The sequence below is a fragment of the Silurus aristotelis genome, assembly GCF_946808225.1.
Source record: "Silurus aristotelis genome assembly, chromosome: 17".
In the NCBI taxonomy this organism is placed as follows: domain Eukaryota; kingdom Metazoa; phylum Chordata; class Actinopteri; order Siluriformes; family Siluridae; genus Silurus; species Silurus aristotelis.
This window is the reverse complement of record NC_139590.1, coordinates 8,351,756-8,370,913: the sequence shown is the minus strand read 5'-3', so window position 1 is coordinate 8,370,913 and position 19,158 is coordinate 8,351,756. Positions and strand designations below refer to the sequence as shown.

At 37.6% G+C, this 19,158-nt stretch overlaps 1 protein-coding gene across 2 annotated transcripts in view; it reads left to right on the top strand.

Annotated features, from left to right (window-relative positions):
* rnd2 (Rho family GTPase 2) overlaps positions 1-11,748 on the top strand; it is a 32,315-nt gene extending 20,567 nt beyond the window's left edge. For both annotated transcript variants that reach the window (XM_083567427.1, XM_083567426.1), the window contains exons 4-6: positions 3,107-3,216; positions 6,607-6,741; positions 10,669-11,748. In XM_083567427.1, coding sequence (XP_083423553.1) covers positions 3,107-3,216; positions 6,607-6,741; positions 10,669-10,935 — 512 coding nt within the window. In that variant the 3' untranslated portion in view covers positions 10,936-11,748. The remainder of the gene's footprint in view (positions 1-3,106; positions 3,217-6,606; positions 6,742-10,668) is intronic.
* The last annotated feature ends 7,410 nt before the right edge of the window (positions 11,749-19,158 follow it).

Below are 19,158 nucleotides of genomic sequence, written 5' to 3'. Positions count from 1 at the left end.
TTTTTAATCATGAGAATGTGAGTGTCATTACAGCCACGTGATAAATCTAATTACAGCTTCGTGTAACACATTGGTGTAGGCGAGACAGAACTGAGAGGAGGTCAAGATTCACTGATGACTTCTCATTGACATCGATGGGCTTTGTGTGTGTGCATGTGCTATATTATTAATTGTGCTTGAATAAAAGATAATAACAGATGTGCTCATGTAGGTTATCTGCATACTGTGTATTTGCAAACTTCTCTTTCTGTAGATTGTGGAAAAAACAGGAAGTGTTTTGGAGGGGAAAAGAAAGGCAAAAATGTGTATACATTTCATTGTCTCCTTACCTCTTTCTTCCCACCTCTTGTGCTGCTGCTGCAGTGCTAATCACCATTGCCACCTTCTCTCCTTTACTTTATCCCTCGCTCAATCCATCTTCATCCATCTGTCCCAAGGTGGAATTAAAATGACCCCTCACTCAGGGCATTTACTGCAGAGCCACCGTCCTTTATTTCATTCGCCTTGCTATAGCGGCCGGGCTACACACAGGAACTCACACACAAATGAATTCACACACACACACACACACACACACACACACACACACACACACACACACACACACACACACACACACACATTCACATACATAATGGCTTTTTACATGCATATATCTTTGTACATGTTTGTGAATCTGAACATTGTTCTTGTGTTCAGCACAGAGACACGTGTTAACAGCAGGTGGTGTCTGTTTGGACGCAGCGGGCACTGGTGTTGCAGCACATGTTTCGCCTCTTATTCTCCAGACTGACTTTTTTTTTGGACCATCTTCCCTATGTGCTTTGATTTTTACACTATTACAGTCTTATAGACCTTCCTTTTTCTTCCCACTAGATCTTGGTGTTTATTTTGGTCTGGGTTTAGAACACTGACATTAGATCTGATCTGGCATCAACACATAGCTAATTGTTGATCTGGAATCAGGAACCAGTGATCTTCCATCTGCCCAAAACAAGCTATTCATATGACCTGAGACAGTAATAAGATATGAAAATTAATATTCAACTTCATACCACAGAATAATCTTCTGTAGAAGAAGTTTTGATAAAAATGTCAGGTGGAATTCAGATCATTGTGCATTTCCAGTAACCACTTTATTCAGGTCCAGAACCTATCCCAAGAACACTGGGCGTGAAGTGGGATTTCACCCTAGCTGACACATAGTAATGCATCACACACCTAAGATAGGGTGTGGAAGCACATTATACTACCTCAGTGTTCATTATTTTTCAATAACAACATGTCAGAAGGTGTTTTATTAAAAATATTGTTAGCATACCAAAGGCTATATTTGCACCACAGCAATGAATTAGTGTTTGAAAGAAACTGGTAACTATTTGGCTGCTAATTTCAGACGTAATGTGACCAAATTGCCCCCAGATTATATGCTGCACTTTTAACCAAAACTCGTAACTTCTATATTTGGGAGTCTCCTTGAGCTCAAGTTTAGCTACATGACGTCAAATGTACAAGATCAAAGCATCTGTAGAAAGGGGATAGTATAACAGTTATGCTGTGTATACAAATATTATCTTAAGGCCAATCAATGAACAAACATATAAGCATGCTAATTACTAATTGCTCTTGTACACAAAATGTACAGATTTGAGGAGGCAAATACACATCCCTAATGACATTTCATTGGCTAGCTTTCTTACAAAAAAAGGAAAAGGAGTTATTTCCAACTGAATTTGAAGTTCAATAGTCAGAGGTAAAATCCCTGCCCCACCAAGCTACCTTGGTTAGGCTGTTGAGTGAGGCTCTAAACCCACTCGCTCCAGGTAAAGGCATTTGCCAAATGATTTAAATGCTACACTTGAAATGCTTACAAACTTAGCTGCTTACATGCTTATCTTAACTCTTGGTTCTAATGGTGTTTTTTGTTGTTGTTGTTGTATCTCCTACATCTCATTGCATGATCATTTGTCTCTCAAACTATGGGAAACATCAGACACTTGTTTAAATGGTCTGCTGGTCTTGTCTTGGGTTCCCCCAACACACCTGCTCTCCGATTAGACTGGCCAGGATTTCGGCCTGGACTCTAAAACTTCAGTTTGGATCAGATGTGGTGAACTATAATGGGGTAATGAAACTCAGTGAAACCATAGCCACACTGTTAATTTTTCAATTACACTTGTAAAGGTTTTATCTTATCACTACCCTTTAATCTTACTATTCAGAATAATTAAAATATATAGATATTTTCAGCAGCCATTTGCAGGGTTTTACAAAAACTGTCAAGCTTTCAGTTCAAAGTGTTGTGAGAAACTAGTGATATTTTATGCTGTTATTGAAATGGCCTCCACAGCTGGTGAGTTCACCTATAAATATGGATGAATTTCAAGTACAAAACATGCATTATATATTATAATGGTACATGCAGCAACTTTTAGCCTTCCTACTTTTATTATTATTGTGACATTATAAGCCCCTGGTGGGTGTTAGTGTGTTTATCAGTATCTTGGGTAAGATATAGCTTGTGCCCTTGTTTTCTGCTTGCGTGTGTAAATGAGATTAGTAATGCCATGGGGAAGATTGTGTTGTATTATCCATCTGTTTCATTTCATCCATTTTTTTCATTGTTGATTTTTCCTTACGTTCTTCTTGAATTGTGCAGGTTATATTTACATTTTAAAAACATTAGTTGACATTTCGGAGTATTTTATCACATTCGGGTAAACAAATGGTAAAAAACAAAAAGGAACAAATAGTGTAAAACATTTTTCTTGCTCTGTTGCACACCCCATCTGTTTGCGGCTTGTTACTTTGACCCCATAGAGAAAGGACCCGTTGAAGCATCTCTTTGTTTATTCTTATTCATAGGAGTGAAGTGTGTACTTTATTGCAGTGAAAATGTAAAAAGTTTTAACACTTTCTACTTTACTGGAGTGCCTGTTTCTGGCAGCTTTATGCAAAACCTTTCTCTTGTAATAATCCGCATCTCAGAATTGAGAAACAGACAGAATCATTAAACCTGTATAACCTACTGAGGTTTACTTTAGTGTATTACTAGTGTGTTTTACTGGTGAATTTTATGAAAACTTAGCTTTTTGTGTGTTTACAGGCTCTTCATACTATGATAACGTGCGGCCCCTGGCGTACCCAGACTCCGATGCGGTTCTCATCTGTTTCGACATCAGCAGGCCTGAGACTCTGGACAGTGTACCAAAAAAGGTCTGAAATTCCTTCAAGCTTTCTCTTTCTCTCGTTCCCCTCTCGTTTTGGTGTCCTTTTCTTAAACATAATGCTAATACAGGTGCAATAAAGGTGTTTATCATTTTATAAAGTAACAAAGTAAAAGTTAACACATGAAGAGCAACTGATAAAATGTTAGCTTACATCAATAAGCACAAATGAAATTACAGCACAACTGGTCTCCATGTTTAATATTGGCAACTGCTTCAACCTCAGTTCGAAAAATTTTTTATTATTATTTTAGCCAAAAGCACTTTTGGAAAACTTGTTTATTGGTCATTCTCTTGTGGACAGCAGTTGCGGAAGTTTATATAATGTAAAGCGTACCTTACTGTAACATGCTTTACTTTAAGGCGTACCATTATTTTATTAGTATATTCATACTAATTTCAATATTAGTGTGTCTATTATTCTATATTTTGCCTACAAGGTCAAGTCAAGTTTATTTGTATAGCACTTTTCACAACAGACATTGTCTCAAAGCAGCTTTACACAAATCAACAGTTTAGGTGAATGGTGTGAATTTGTCCCTGATGAGCAAGCCGCTGGCGACTGTGGCAAGGAAAAACTCCCTTAGATGTTATGAGGAAGAAACCTTGAGAGGAACCGGACTCAAAAGGGGAACCCATCCTCATTTGGGTGACATCAAGAGTTTGATCATAAATCTTTCAACAATACAGAACACTGGAGAGTGAGAACTAACATGATTACTGGAGTATAAGAATATAAGTGATGTTCTTTCTGCAGTCTTATACAGTCTATATGGTTAGTAGCTCCTAGTTTTATAAGCTCAGCATTTGTGATCATCACAGATCCAGCATCAGCTTCTCCATGCCAGAGCCTTTAAACACTCCAGGAGGTCCAATGTCAAACTCCACACATGTAGCGGGATCCAAATGGCACTGGTACGTCTCTAGATGGTTCGGGATGTTTGCGAGTTCTGCATCTACTTCTTCAAAGGTCCGTAATCATCACGAGGTGGGACGTGACTGGAGCTGGCCAAACCTCAGGGTGTCTCGGGATGGGGAGAGAAAGAGAAGCAGTGGAGAGGAATTAGCGTAACTGCTGTTCATGATATTAACAGCACAAGTTAATAATGTGCATGTGATCAGATGTTCTGGAGCACAAGGTTATGATGTGATGTGTGTTATGTGTAGGCTTTGCTAAAAAGATATGTTTTTAATCTACACTTAAACTGGGTGAGTGTGTCTGAGCCCCGGACACTGTCAGGAAAACTATTCCAGAGTTTAGGAGATAAATGTGAAAATGCTCTACCACCTTTAGTGGACTTTGCTATTCTAGGAACTACTAGAAGCCCAGAGTTTTAAGATCTCAGGGAGCGTGGCGGATTGTAGCGTGTTAAAAGACTGGATAGATACATAGGAGCCAAACCATTTAGTGCTTTATAAGTGAGAAGTAATAGTTTGTAGTCTATTCGAAACTTAACAGGAAGCCAATGTAGGGACGATAAGATTGGGGTTATGTGATCATATTTTCTTGACCTTGTGAGAACTCTGGCTGCTGCATTCTGGCCTAACTGAAGCTTGTTTATTAATGACGCAGGACATCCACCTAGTAATGCATTACAGTAGTCTATTCTGGAGGTCATAAACGCATGGACGAGCTTCTCTGCATCGGATATAGACAACATGTTTCTTAACTTAGAAATATTTCTAAGGTGAAAGAAGGCTGTTTTTGTAACTTGGTTGATATGATATTTGAAAGACAAGTTGCTGTCTAAAATATGAGTTATATGAGTATTGACTATAGTCTACTAATTACACATTTGAATAAATAGGAGTTAAGAATGATCTGTGTTGAAGATGACGAAGTTCAAAGAGGTTAATAAAATGACCTCGGCTTGAGTAGACAGATGTTCTTCTCAAACAATATTTCCAGATCAAATATATTTCACACATTCCAGCACTTAATCAGTTCCTGCCAGAAACATAAAAAAAGTTTCCAGTTTGTGTGCAATTCTCTGTTTGTATAGAAGATTAACTAAAATTGTTATTTTCTTTTCAAAAGGTCAACAATTATGTGGTGTGCACAGGGTGTGAGAATTGCCCTACAGGCTTTAATTTTGGGAGGTGTTTAAGCCGTGTGCTCTCCTGTATTTGTGTTTTAAAAGCAGTCGTGTAAGAAACATTCCCACGCTTTGTCAGCCTAATAATTGTTTTGGCATGCCTGGCACTTAAGGCCGTTTCTATTGTGCAATCTAAGTAGAGCTTCACCCTGTATTGTGCCTCAGACTTCATGTGTTTGCATCAGGGATGTGACATAGACGGAACATTCCAGTCTCAGAGTCAGAGTAGTGCAATGATCAAAAAATAGTTTCCAAGAGTTTCAACACACTTGTGGCTTTTTTTGAGGTGCCAATCCGAGAACCCCAGTCACCTCTGACCCCTCCCCACATGGGCGGGGCTCAAAGGCATGGAATGTGAAGGGAGGCAGTATTCTGACTGCACCATGAGTGATCGTGCTGAGGGCTAAAAGATCACTGAGATGAGGTGATGGATGGCTGAACACATTCAGCCACAGGGGAACAGTAGCATAGCTGAGCTGGCTGGATATAGAGCTGGAGACAGCGGTGCTGTTTAGATGTCTTGACAAAACAACAAAATGGATGAAAAGCTACTAAAAAAGAAGACAAATGGATGCCATACATAGATTTTCTATAAAGGAGGGTAGATTTCACTGAGCCATAATATAACAAAATATCAGAATGTAAAAGTTTGTGTAGGTAAAAATACATAAAAATAAAAGTGCTATTTAATAGTAATAATAATATAGTTGTATTAATAATCTTATTTTGTTTATTTAATAATAATAATCATAATAACTGTAATAACAATAAATGTGATAAATTTTATTATAGTAGTATTTGTAGTAATATTATTAATATTATTATTTTTATTTTTATATCTGTAAAAACTTTATTATTGATACAAATATGTACATTTCAAAAAACATTTAGGTCTTAGGAAGAAACACAAAGAAGAAAGTATCACTCAAGCTGTTTTTTCAAGTGGGACTTTATCCATCACTGAGACAATACAGTAAAATTGAAGTGACTTATTCTCAGTTCAGAAGAATGCACCACATGTTCTCCGTGTAATCAGACCTGCTACACTCTCAAATTAATTCAAGATGGAAAAATGCTGGTGGATTTATTAAATATGCTGTTCCAAACTTCTGTCAAATATTTGACTTTAAATCATGATCATTTACAGATTTAATAAACTTTTTTACATATTGCATCACCTTACATATTAAGCATTTGCAGTACATGACATTACTTATGCGTAATAAAATTGATATGACTGGATTGTAGATGTATAATTGTTCTTTTTCCTCTGTGTCTCTCAGTGGCAGGCTGAAGCTCAGGAGTACTGTCCCAGTGCTAAGCTAGTTCTAGTGGGCTGTAAGCTCGACATGAGGACAGACGTCAGCACCTTGCGAGAACTGTCCAAACAGCGCCTCATACCCGTCACGCATGAGCAGGTGAGAAGGCACATGCACTTGCAAGAGGGGAAATGAGGAGAAAGCAATTTGGAGACTGCACAATGAGAATGAAGACTGAAAACTATCGCTTTCAGTATTACTGTTTACACAGATACTGCAGTGGGTCTCACTGGAGAGATGGCTCAATCTCTCTCTCTCTCTCTCTCTCTCTCTCTCTCTCTCTCTCTCTCTCTCTCTCTCTCTCTCTCTCTCTCTCTCTCTCTCACTCACACACACACACACACACACACACACGTGCACATAAATGAGACAGTCTTAGAGGAGCTGACAGACGGTAGTGTTAGATTCGATTTGGATGAGTCTATCCAGGCTGTTTAATATTAATGCTTGGGATTTAGCAAATTGAAGAGGGAAAGCAACAGCAGACTTTGATGGAAAAAGTTTAGCCTGGTATCACAAGCTTTGGTCTCCAAGTGAGTGTGTGTGTGTGTATTTCCAGCAACAAATCTCTGTCACGCAGCACCTTGTACATAACCATAGAAACATTTACTATAGTTTACTATGGCACTCTTGGAACAATGGTTTTGCCTCTAGCAGTAATAAAATTAAGAGATTGCAATAGCGACTCCTTCAAAAATGTCATTTAAACTAATCCGCTTACAGAAAACTTTACCATATCTGCAATTATTTACTATGCCATACAAGTCCCAGTGTCATCTGTTACTGCAGGGACAATAATACATTAAATTTAGTGCATTAATCTAAACCAGTGGTTTGCCTTGCATCTGGAACTACTATCAGAGCTGCTGTTATAGAATATTAACCACCACCCTATGACCAATCAGAACAGTGAATTCACTATTCGAGTGCTAGTGGAGTGTGAGGATTGCCAGAATTTGGATTACTTTCCTATAGCAGCATTCTCCCAAAGTGTTTAATTTCCTCTAATACCACAGCGGTTTGCCAACAATTACAGTTTATAACAACTTATTTTATAAATATATGAATCATGATTTTTAAATGTTTATAAAGTTATTTCTGTTATAGCTTACATTACTGCAGCTATAAACACTCTTATTACACTCTCCCTCTCCCATCTCTGTAATGGAAAGAATTAAAGCCTGTCAGAAAGCTGAAAGCACAAACTTTCCTGTGACGAAAAAAATGGGTTAATGATATAAAGACTGGAAACTCAAAAATAGAAACTCAACACCTCCTAATAGAAAATATATTACGCGTATTAAACATATGAAACATAACATATATTTCTCATTCCTACCAAACCCTTGTAAATGAGCTATTAATATAGAAACTAGGTTTGAAATATGCACATTTAATATAAATCTATCACATAAATTATTGCTAGAACAACTATTAGAACTATCATTGAGAAAAAAGACTCCACACAAATAATAAATCAACATTATTTTCTTTGTACAGTATCTCACAAAAGTGAGTACACCCCTCACATATATATTTTTTTATTTAATCCATTTGGGCATAAGGCTGTAACATAACAAAATGTGGATGTGCTGTCAATCCAAGTTTAATTTTTTAGTATTGTCCCTTAAGAAGATGTATTAAAATGGCTGCTGAAATGTGAGGGGTGTACTCAATTTTGTGAGATACTATATAAGTCTGAGTATTGCCTCACAGTATCTTAACAGTCCTGTGAATGTACACTACATGGCCAAAAGTACAGTATGTGGAGGCCTGAACATTGCAAATATGTGGGCCCTTCCAAAACATTCGCCACAAATTTGGAGGCACACGATTTTCTGAAATCTCTTATTGCATTATGGTTTCCTGTCACTGAAATTAAGGGACCAAAACATGTTCCAGCATAGCAATGAAAAGTGCACAAAGTGAGCTGAGAATATATTTTTTTCCCCAAAGTTGGAGTTGAAGTGGCCTGCACAAAGCCTTGGTCTTAATCCCAATGAACACCTTTAGAATGAACTAGAACATTGACTGCCCTCAAGGTTTCCTTGTCTGACCTCACTCTTTGTGGCTGATTGAGCACAAATCCCTAAGCAACATCCAGTAGAAAGCTTTCCTAGAGGAATAGCGGCTATCAAAACAGTAAAGGGGTAGACCAACTCTATTTGAAAGCCTTTCTTATTTAAACCTTGACACAATACTATCCCAAAATTCTTCGTGTTTCCTTTGACCCAATGGTTTGATTTGTGCTCTGATAGGAATTTCCAGCAGACCTTATATATACAAGTGTGTGCCATTCAAAATCCTGTTCATCAATTCAATGTCAAGTCAAGTTTATTTCTATAGCGCATTTCACAATGGACATTGTCTCAAAGCAGCTTTACAGAATTTGAGAATCAAGGTGAATGATGTGTATTTATCCCTGATTAGCAGCCTGGGTGACTGTGGCAAGAAAAAACTCCCTTAGATGTTATGAGGAAGAAACCTTGAGAGGAACCCGACTCAAAAGGGGAACCCATCCAAATTTGGGTGATATCAAGACAGTAATCATTTTTATGATCAATGTGCCACAGGTAAACTCCAATCAAAGTGTAGAGACATCTTAAAGATCATCCAGAGGGAAATGGGACACACCCGAGTGCTCTAAAGTGTAATAGCAAAGGGTCTGAATACCCTTGTGTATTTCATATATTTTATATTTTATTTTAATTTATTTGCTTTCAGAATGCACTCTACTTAGCACATACGTTGTCACAGTCCGTGCTAAAGTCAGACTGCACAATTACAAACAAAAGACAGCAGATTTGCATTTGTCCTCATATTCAATTTGATGTACAAAATAGAAAAATGTACCTAAACATGTTATCAAAAAATTATTTCTGTGAAATGTTTTTTTTTGCATCTCCAAGGAAGATGAAATCTCATAATTACAGGACAGAAGAGTGACAAAGGAAAGGAGGGAGGTACAGCAGTAGGTTGTTGGTGGAAAATGGGGGGGGGGGGGGCAGTTAGTGTTTATTTTTATCTAGGCAGCATTTTTGTTATAACTGTCATTAATACATGGAGCTTGTGAGTTCACAGATCGCTCCCACCTAAATGGAGAGAGAAGAGCAGAGAGGACAAGGGGGAAAAGTGGGAAAAGGTTTGCAGAGAGAAGATAGGAAAAAAACATGTACTAAAAAGAATAACATCAGGATTGAATAACTGTTGTGGTTTCTGTTGTCGTTGCTGTAGTTGTATTGTATTACGCATCCTGAGAAGGATGTAACATTCTTCATCAGATAAATGTTTGGTCATCTATTAGTGCTGCAAGTCACAAACTTTCTTTTGCAGTTTTCATTCTTCAATGTCACAATAACACCGTACACATTAGGCCATGTAGCAAAACCAATTTGGACAAGCAGAATCATCTTTTTTTTTGCATTTGGAATCTTTCTGCCACACTGGCCCTGTCTCTCAGTGTGTTTAGGTCACACCAGAATTACGGTAATTACGATAAATGAAGGCTTGGAGATGATTCTTTGAGTAGTTTGTATCCTTGGACTTGGAAATGAGTCGTTCCTATGGCAACATCTACACTTGCTAAACTCCATTTATTATCTAATCTGTGATGGATAATTATGGGGAATGTTTCATGGGCACGGTTAAACCCCATCCATGCAATACTAACTGCATAAAAAGGTTGAATTTGCTGCTATGTTTTTCATTCCTTTCTTTGTTTCTTCACAACTTCGCATCAGACTTTCAAACTTCAGAACATAGAATGTTCAAAAAAAGAAAGAAAGAAATTTCAGGACTTTTCGAAACAGTAACTATGAGTTCAATAAAGACTTAAATGCCTTTTGTAAATATAAACACTACAAAGTACTTATCTCAAAGTGTATCTTAATTGATAATTAAAAATGTGCTTATTCAAAGCAGATTTCACACAGGGTAAAATGCAATGCAGGAAACCCAAAACGAAGAGTAAGGGATGCAGATGGAGAGAAAAAATTAATCAACATCACATTTCTTTCTCTCTTTCAGGGCAGTCTGCGGGCACGGGAACTCGGTGCGGTGGCGTATGTCGAGTGTTCGTCACGTATGTGTGTAAACAGTGTGCGAGACGTCTTTCACATCACCACTCTTGCCTCCGTCAGACGCCCCGCCCCCGGTCTCAAACGCAGCTCCTCTCGCCGCACCCTCAAACGCATCTCCCATCAGCCCCTGCTGCCGATCAACTCCCGCACAACACCAATCGAACCCTCCTCTACACTTAGGAAGGACAGAGCCAAGAGCTGCAACATCATGTAGAAAAAAACAAACAAACACAGCTGTGTTCTGAGATCGCCGTTCTAAAACTGAATTTCTCACAGCTGCGGCCTGTTATGAAATTACAATTATATGCTTGTACAAATGTGCTAATGAATGCCACAAAGGACTATTTATTGAAGTTGTTGTTTATTATTTTGTCACTGAAAAAAAAAACAGTGCAAGAATACAGAAATTATATGAGAGATATATATAAAAAATATATATAAAATGTGTGAAAGAGCAGGTTTTTATTTTATTTTTATTATTTTAGTAGTACCCCCTCTCAGATGTCATAATGTCATCAGCAGAGTTCAGTCATGCAGGTTTGACTCACTACAGTCCTTGGTAACTCTGTTATTAACCTCAATAACTCTACTGGGAATTGACTGTCATAGGAGATAGCGCTTCACTTGCGCCAGGATTATGCACTCCAGAAAAACGCCACTGGGTCAGAATGCCAAAAGGTCATTTTATTTCTGCACCGGAAGCCACATGATGAACTTGAGGAGAACTAGTTGACCAATCCAGATAGATGTGTAATCACAGAACTACTGATGACTGGAGCACCCTTGGAGCCTAATCATGCTATAAGATTAACTCGCCGACTTTTGAAAGTGGATAACGAAGGTGAATCCATTCATGCCAGGTGAAGATAACGCCACAAGTTTTACGAGTCAACATTGCCACCATTATGTTCTATTCACCCTGTTTTAAACCTGTTTTTCATGGCATAAAGCATGTCTGAGCTCACACTAGTTGTATATTCTTGTCCACAATAAACTCTCCATTGAGAGAAAGAAAAGTCAAGAGAAACTGAATCAGTTTTATTCTGTTATTCGGTTATGCTCGCGAACCACAAAAGGGCTGGTTATCAGCAACCGGGTAGCCGTTTCCAAGGTAACTGCCTCCCGTCTGCGTTGTGATGTCACAGCGGAACTGAGCTGTTGCCGTGGTTTCCGGCTCTTCCACACAACATCTTGTTCAAGCTAATGAACAGCAATACGGTAATGTGCACTCACGGTACACTGCAGGTCACACATATGACTGTTACCAGCGCGTAGCAATTATTTTGCACTTAACCCATTGAGCCCTACATTAAACTCTCGCAGAGTACATCACCACAAAAACCAACAAGACCAAATAGCTTCTGCTAGTCAATGGCCACTTAGATTTACCCTCACGAGAGCTCATAAAACACACCTACTTTTTTTTTAGTACAAATAAGAACATGACTGTATGATCGGGGGTGGTCCTCACTCTTTACATGATCGACAGGAAACATGGTGAATGAAGAGATACATGTTTTCACGTGATCAAACCAATATTTTGGACACTGCAAAAATGACTGGCAAAATATCTAAAATATTCATCAAACATACACTAAAAGTATTATTTTGCACGATTTTCCATTCATTTGTGCTTCTTCTGCAAACTGTTACAATAAAACTGGAGACACAATTGTATATGATTTATTTGAATACAGTGATATTATTCTTTATTTTAACTGGGAGATCCAAACCTGTTCATGCATGACAGTGACTCAAAGTGAGCTTCTTTAAGATATAATTTGCATGGTTGGAGTGGAAGATCTTGAGCGGCCTGCTATAGAGCTCTGAACTCAACCTTATTAAACAACTTTGGCATGAATTGGAATGCTGAATGCACCCCAGGCCTCCTCATCCCACATTAATAATAGACATTACTAACACCCACTAACATCCACCACAAGCACACTCCAAATTCTAATGGAACATCTTCCCAGGAGAGTGGAGGTTATTATAACACCAAAGCATTGCATTAATTAAATGTGAATCCACTAATGACATTTATACAGTATATACAGATACAGATTTAGATACCAGATTGTAGTATGACATATCATTAGCGTCATTAACATACATTGTATGGTCATACAGTATGTGGAAGATTGTGGACACCTGACCATGAGATTGGAATGTGCTTTCAAAACATCCTATTCCACATTTAGTTCCCATTTGCTGTTCCCTCCACGTTTTCCGAGATCATGTTCCACTAAAGTGACTAAACTTTTAAAGTGTGGTTGAGGGGATCTGTGATCATTTATTTGTAAAGGCATTTCCCAAGTCAGGTTAGTTTGGGAATTAGACGAAGGTGAGGTCCATATAAAGCTGGTCTTCCTGTCTTAAAATCACACAAAAACATACCACCTTATGGTAAAATAGAAGAAGTGTAAGACTTAATGAAGTTATAAGAGTATTGGAATTTTAAAAGTAGTCAATGCTAAAACCTTCAGATTTTCTGTGTTAAGGCAAGAGATTAGATATTCTTACAAAAATCATCTTTGAATCATCGTAACTTTTTTCCCCACTAGAAATTTGCATTTGGCTTTATCTCATTAAAACCTGTATAAATTTGCATACTTTATAAAAAAAATAAAAATACAGAAGTGTATCATTTGGATGGGGATGATGTTTGATCTAAATGGTTTAATTTACTCTAAACACACTGTTCAGGGAAAGACATTTACAGAATAATTTGTTGGAATTGTCATTATCATGTCATTCTTAAGAAAAAACTTTTTTTTAAAGCATTTAGAAAGAATTCATAAAAGAATTTGATCTATGTTAAATCCAACTAAAAAATTCCTTTATAGCTAAATTCTAAATAGTTTACAATGTACATAGATTTTTGGCAATGCATAACACTTAGATGTTTTTTTTTTGGGCTCTGAACAACAAAAACAAGCTTTTCAGAGATGTATGAGATGGCTTGATTGTGCTGAGTGGGCAGAGTTATGCCCTTCTCCAAAGTTGCTTCTAAAAACTTTTACATGAAACAGCACTCATGAGCAGACAGTGAAATTAACATATTATTGATTTTACAATTTGGATACTACATTTTGAGAGCTAACCTATAAAAAAAAAAGCATCCGATAAATGACTGACTTGATCACAATAGTACTTACTGTAGTGTCTTTGCCATACAGCTAAAGGAATTCACTCAAAAATACATTCTGACCGATTGAGCAGTTGCAGATATTCTGTTGTAATAAACACATTACAGTCCATTATCTCTTAGGAAATAAAAAATGTTACTGCACATGTGGCATGCAGTTTTGTGAAGGCAGGGGGTAGATGAGGTTGGCAGCATCAGCCATGAACCAACAGAGCGTCACAGTAAGAGGATTACTTTGTGTGTATGTGTGTCTCCATAGTGTGCCCTAAGCATACACATGAACACACACCTTATACCTTTTTTTTAGGCTGTCAGTTAAACTCAAGGAACCCGTACACCACACACTGATAAAGCAACATCCGCTTACACACAAACAACCTTCCCCATCCTTCAACTTGGAATAAATGTGTGATTTGTTTGGCACACACTTTGCACCTGCAGACAGATCACAGAACATAAACTGATTAAAAATAGCATAAGGAGTCACTCCTTTAAAACTTCCATTCAAATATAAGGATCTTCATTTAGCACCAAAAAAAATACCACTATTTAATCTCAGCGGTTTTGTGCTTTTGTTTCCTGCATGCAATGCACACACACTCACACGCATACACATCTGCGGTACCATCACTGACACTTGGGTCGAATAAAAAGGTTGACCTTCAAACTGGGTTCAAAATTAGAGAGTCGGGAGGAACTATTTGGGCTTCTTTATATATCTTTCAAAGCATTTGATTTTAGAACAAACATGTCACTGAAGAATTGTGTGTGTTTTAGGAGTTTAAATCTCTTGTGTGTGCACTGGATTTCTCGTTCATGGAAAATTTGAAATTGGTGTTGCCAAGGAAACTTTCAAGTGGTAGGTGAGTGTGTGCGTGTGCCCTGAAGCCATGGAGTTCAGAAAAATGAGAGTGGCTAAAACTGATCAAGATCTTACCAGAGTCTATTTATATAAGCTGCTTTTTCTCTATAATCAAGACAAGCTGAAATATTGCATATGTAACTGGGGAAAGTGTTTTTCAGCAAAGTATGTTCCACACCAGCTCATCGCATCGAGAGATAAGGCACAAACAGGGGTATACGCAGATTTGAATCTCTCTCTCTCTCTCTCTCTCTCTCTCTCTCTCTCTCTCTCTCTCTCTCTCTCTCTCTCTCTCTCTCTCTCTCTCTCTCTCTCTCTCTCTCTCTCTCTCTCTCTCTCTTTCTCTCTCCCTCTCTCTCTCAGACAGCAGCAGTAACCAAATGTTAAATTCTGTCTAGCGCCTGAAGAAAAAGGTCACAAGGAGGTCAGCATACTCAGCAAGATTTCATAGTAAAGCAGATGTTTGGGGGGTGAGGGGGCTGAAATCTGTATTTTCTCCCACTCTTTATTGTTTTTTGTCCAAACGAGTTATGTAATAAGTGATGCTCATTTGAGAAAACTAGATAATAAACAACTAAAATATGCTAAAATCCCTGCAGGAAATATGCACATAAATTTTCATAAATACTTAAATGTGAATAAATGTGAGTGCGATCAACAAAAATCAGTGTTGGTTACTGTGCTAACATTACTTACACTTTTTTTTTGTTTTTAACAATTATTAAAAAATAAATGTGGTTTAGGCATAATGGGGCGATCGTGGCAGTCATACACACATAAAGGAACTATTTAGAATGTTTATTTTACATATAATTTTATGTTTTTTTTGATAATTATGAATTATTAATAATTCTTAATATTAAAATTCTTAAGTAATGTTTTTAATTCTTAAATATAATTATTAATAATAATGAATAATTATGAATATGAATTCTAAATGTATGAATTTTATGATAATTTTATTTATATATAATTTTACATATCATTTTATTTGGTCAACTGCCCCATTTCTGAGATAAGGTTTCATCGAGGTGGAGTTCAGTTGGTATTCTTGGAGCTAGATTCATTACCATACATTATCAAGTTCATTACCATCACAGCACAATGTGGTTTATCTCTGATTTGCTAATTGAAGCATACGGAAATACACCAGCATACAGCCATAGTCACTCCAAATTCAATTCTACTATCAAATCTAAGACAAGACCATAGAAGGCCAGGACTAGTTTAGATTAACTCAAGCTCTGATAATGTAAAGGCCAAGTCAAATCCAAATAAAAGCAAGAAGAGCAATGAAGAGATATTTACATTTAAGGCATTTAGCAGATGCCCTTATCTAGAGCAATTTACATCTGAATAGGTGAGAGTTAAGGGCTGCTCAAACGCCCAGCAGTGGCAGCTTAGTGATGCTGGGATTTGAACTCACAACCTTCCGATCCAAAATCCAATGCCTTAACCACTGAGCTACCACCTCCCTATATAATTTTCAAGGAAGAATAAATAGGTAAATTTCTTGGCTTTATTCGTTTATAGTGCTAATGATCATGCATTTTCGATAAGAAGAAATTAATTCTTGTTGATAAAAAAAATCAAACACACCAAAAACATGCAAACTCTCCCAAAAAACAATGACTAATGTCCAAGATAAATACAAGTGCAAATGGCAAGATGATACAAGTCGATACAAAAAAAAAGAAAAAACATCTTGATAATGAACTCACATCTTACAGCTCAACTCAAGCGATTCTGCAAGCTGCATTCTAAATACATCATCTGTGGCACATGTGCGATTTCACATCTTCAATTTTGGCACAAGTTCGGCATGTTTCCCTTTTTGTTGCACTAGAAGAGTTAGACACTAATGGGTGAAAATGCAATTTTCAAACTCCCTTGATAAACTTGTGTTACACATGTGTATACGACTTAGTCTGAGTGAATTCATGCTATAATTTCTGTTTATTATTTGCATGCCACTGTACACATTACTCGTTCCTTAACATTTTGTTCCATGCATTATTATGAGGAATATGGGGCGCATCTGTTTAAATGTCTTTGTCCACAATGCAGTCACAAATTCCTATCTCTGAAAGGTTACAGTTCACAGCTTTATTTTAACCGAACAATATATTAGAGCATTCTAAAAACAACTCAGTGGTTTGCTCTAGTGTTTACTGACCAAATTCAAGAACTGCCCTTAGACCTCTATTCCTATGTGACAGAAAATAAAGTCAATTCTTTTCTCAGTAAAATCCTTTTCAAAATAAACATATGTAGACCCCAGGGGCCATACAGGTAGAAAAAGACCAGGGTCTAGCAATCAGGCATAAGAATTGTGACTGCAGTGATTTTAGCAAGGGGAAAAATTCTCCCTTTCAGAGTCTCATCTCAGAACACAGAGCGTGTTTAGTATCTGTAGTTAACACGTGTAGCACTCACACTCCAGCTAGTGTTGAAAGCAATCATCAGTTCATTTTCAGTCTGCAGTGTGATAAGAGGCAGCACTGTGAAGCACAGTAGCATCTGTTACTAAGGCTGACACATAAAACACACATACACGCAAATGTTTGGCTGCTGTACATAAGCGTATAAGACCAGGTGCTGTGTGAGCAAGTGTCTGGCAGCACATCGCTCTCCTTGTCCCTGTCCGTCACAGCTCTTAGCCAATCGGCTGTCCAGTGCCTGGTGATTGGCACAGCAGGAGTGCAGACACTGTCAAAGATCAGCCAAAAACCTGCTGCTTGACAATATGGCTTTCTGCCCTTTGCAATACAAACAAACACACCCAGTTACAGTGTAGAACCCCAAATGTGTAAGTTTTGATTGTAGGTGATCTCAGTCAATTTCTCTCTCCTTGTCTTTCCCTCTTTCTCCCAGCTGCCAGTCAGCCATCGAATCTAATAAGGCAATGAAGCACCAGGGAAATCAGTCAAAATTCACACCCATATTAAACACACATGCTGCCACATGCACAAACGCACACAGAAGCTAGTGTTGGCTCTAAATTCCCAGAGATGAGTAGAGGCAGATACACTAATGTCTATTGTACAGTATGTGTCTGGTCTGGATTTCAGAGTCGCAACTGCAGCATTGCATCGATGGACAGCAGCTGTTTGGCACAACACACCTGCACATAATGTGCTATATATCTTTAAATGTTCTTTAATGGTTTTCTTATCTGATGCATTAAAATTAAATAATTTAAATGTTAAATTATGAAAGTTGACAACACACACATTGTCTTCAGCAGTTTATGATTTGTGGTGTTGGATTCTGATTTTATTCAGCTGCTAGTGTTGTTTTGAAGCAGAAGGTTTAATAGCCAGGACGTGTCAAGTGTAAGTGTAGCAGTTGTTGATTGCTACAGCCCTTCTGGCACAAGCATTTTCCCGCTATGTAAAATTAATGAACATCTAACCTTGAATTTTCAAGTCTTAACACCAAACAAAAACATTTGCCGAAATAACCGCTTGCCACCGAACCAATCAGTAGGTTTGAACACTGAACACTGTTGCACTGATGCACATCTAAGATGTGTGATGCATTTTGAGATGGTACTATGGTACCAAAAAGTTGCTTTTTCAGGTAGTGTAGCCTTCCTGTTGGATCAAACCAGTTTAACTATTCTCCTCTGAACTCTCTCATCCTCAAGGTGCTTTTGTCAGCAGAACTGATACTTGCTGTATGGTTTTAAGAATTTTATGTGAACGCTAGAGCCTGTTGTGCATGGAACTCCTATAAAATGAGTAGTTTCTGTAGACACTTAGATTTTACAGTCACTGCAACAGCATGAGGAAGATACCAGACTCCTCTGCTGGGTGACAACAAATGTATGCAATTTATATATCATTTATTTGTATACCCACACCCACACACTGCAAAGTGAAACATGCTGAAAGGATGAAGGTGTGAGTGCTGTACTCTTTCTGCAGTTCTGGGTTTTTTTATGTGGAAATGTATAAAGTGTTTATGTGGGACTGTCCACAGCAGCAGAGAATGAGACACAATAGACTTTTAAGAATTCATTCTTTGCAGAGCTCTTGGTTTGACTGACAATAATGTAAATAAAAATTTGGATTAAATGTGGTTTATAAATATCACTGGGTTTTCAAATCTCGCCTCCTGTTGCGCTGCTCAGTGCAGACATGTTGATTTCTGACCACAAAAATAGCAACTGGATGAAAGAGTGGGGAAATTGGCTTGTGTCCAAAAAAATTGCAATAAACTGGTTTTATTTTGTGTAAATCTTGCAGCCACGGACCAATATTCACATCTTACGCAACGTTTAAAGCACATTTGGGCTTATGGTTTAAATTAACTACTGCAGGACACTGGTTAAGTAGTTAATAAGACATAAACAAGGATGATTTCACTTATGTGGCCAAAAGACATTTCAAAAGTTTAGATCCATGACTTTTTTATTAGTTTTC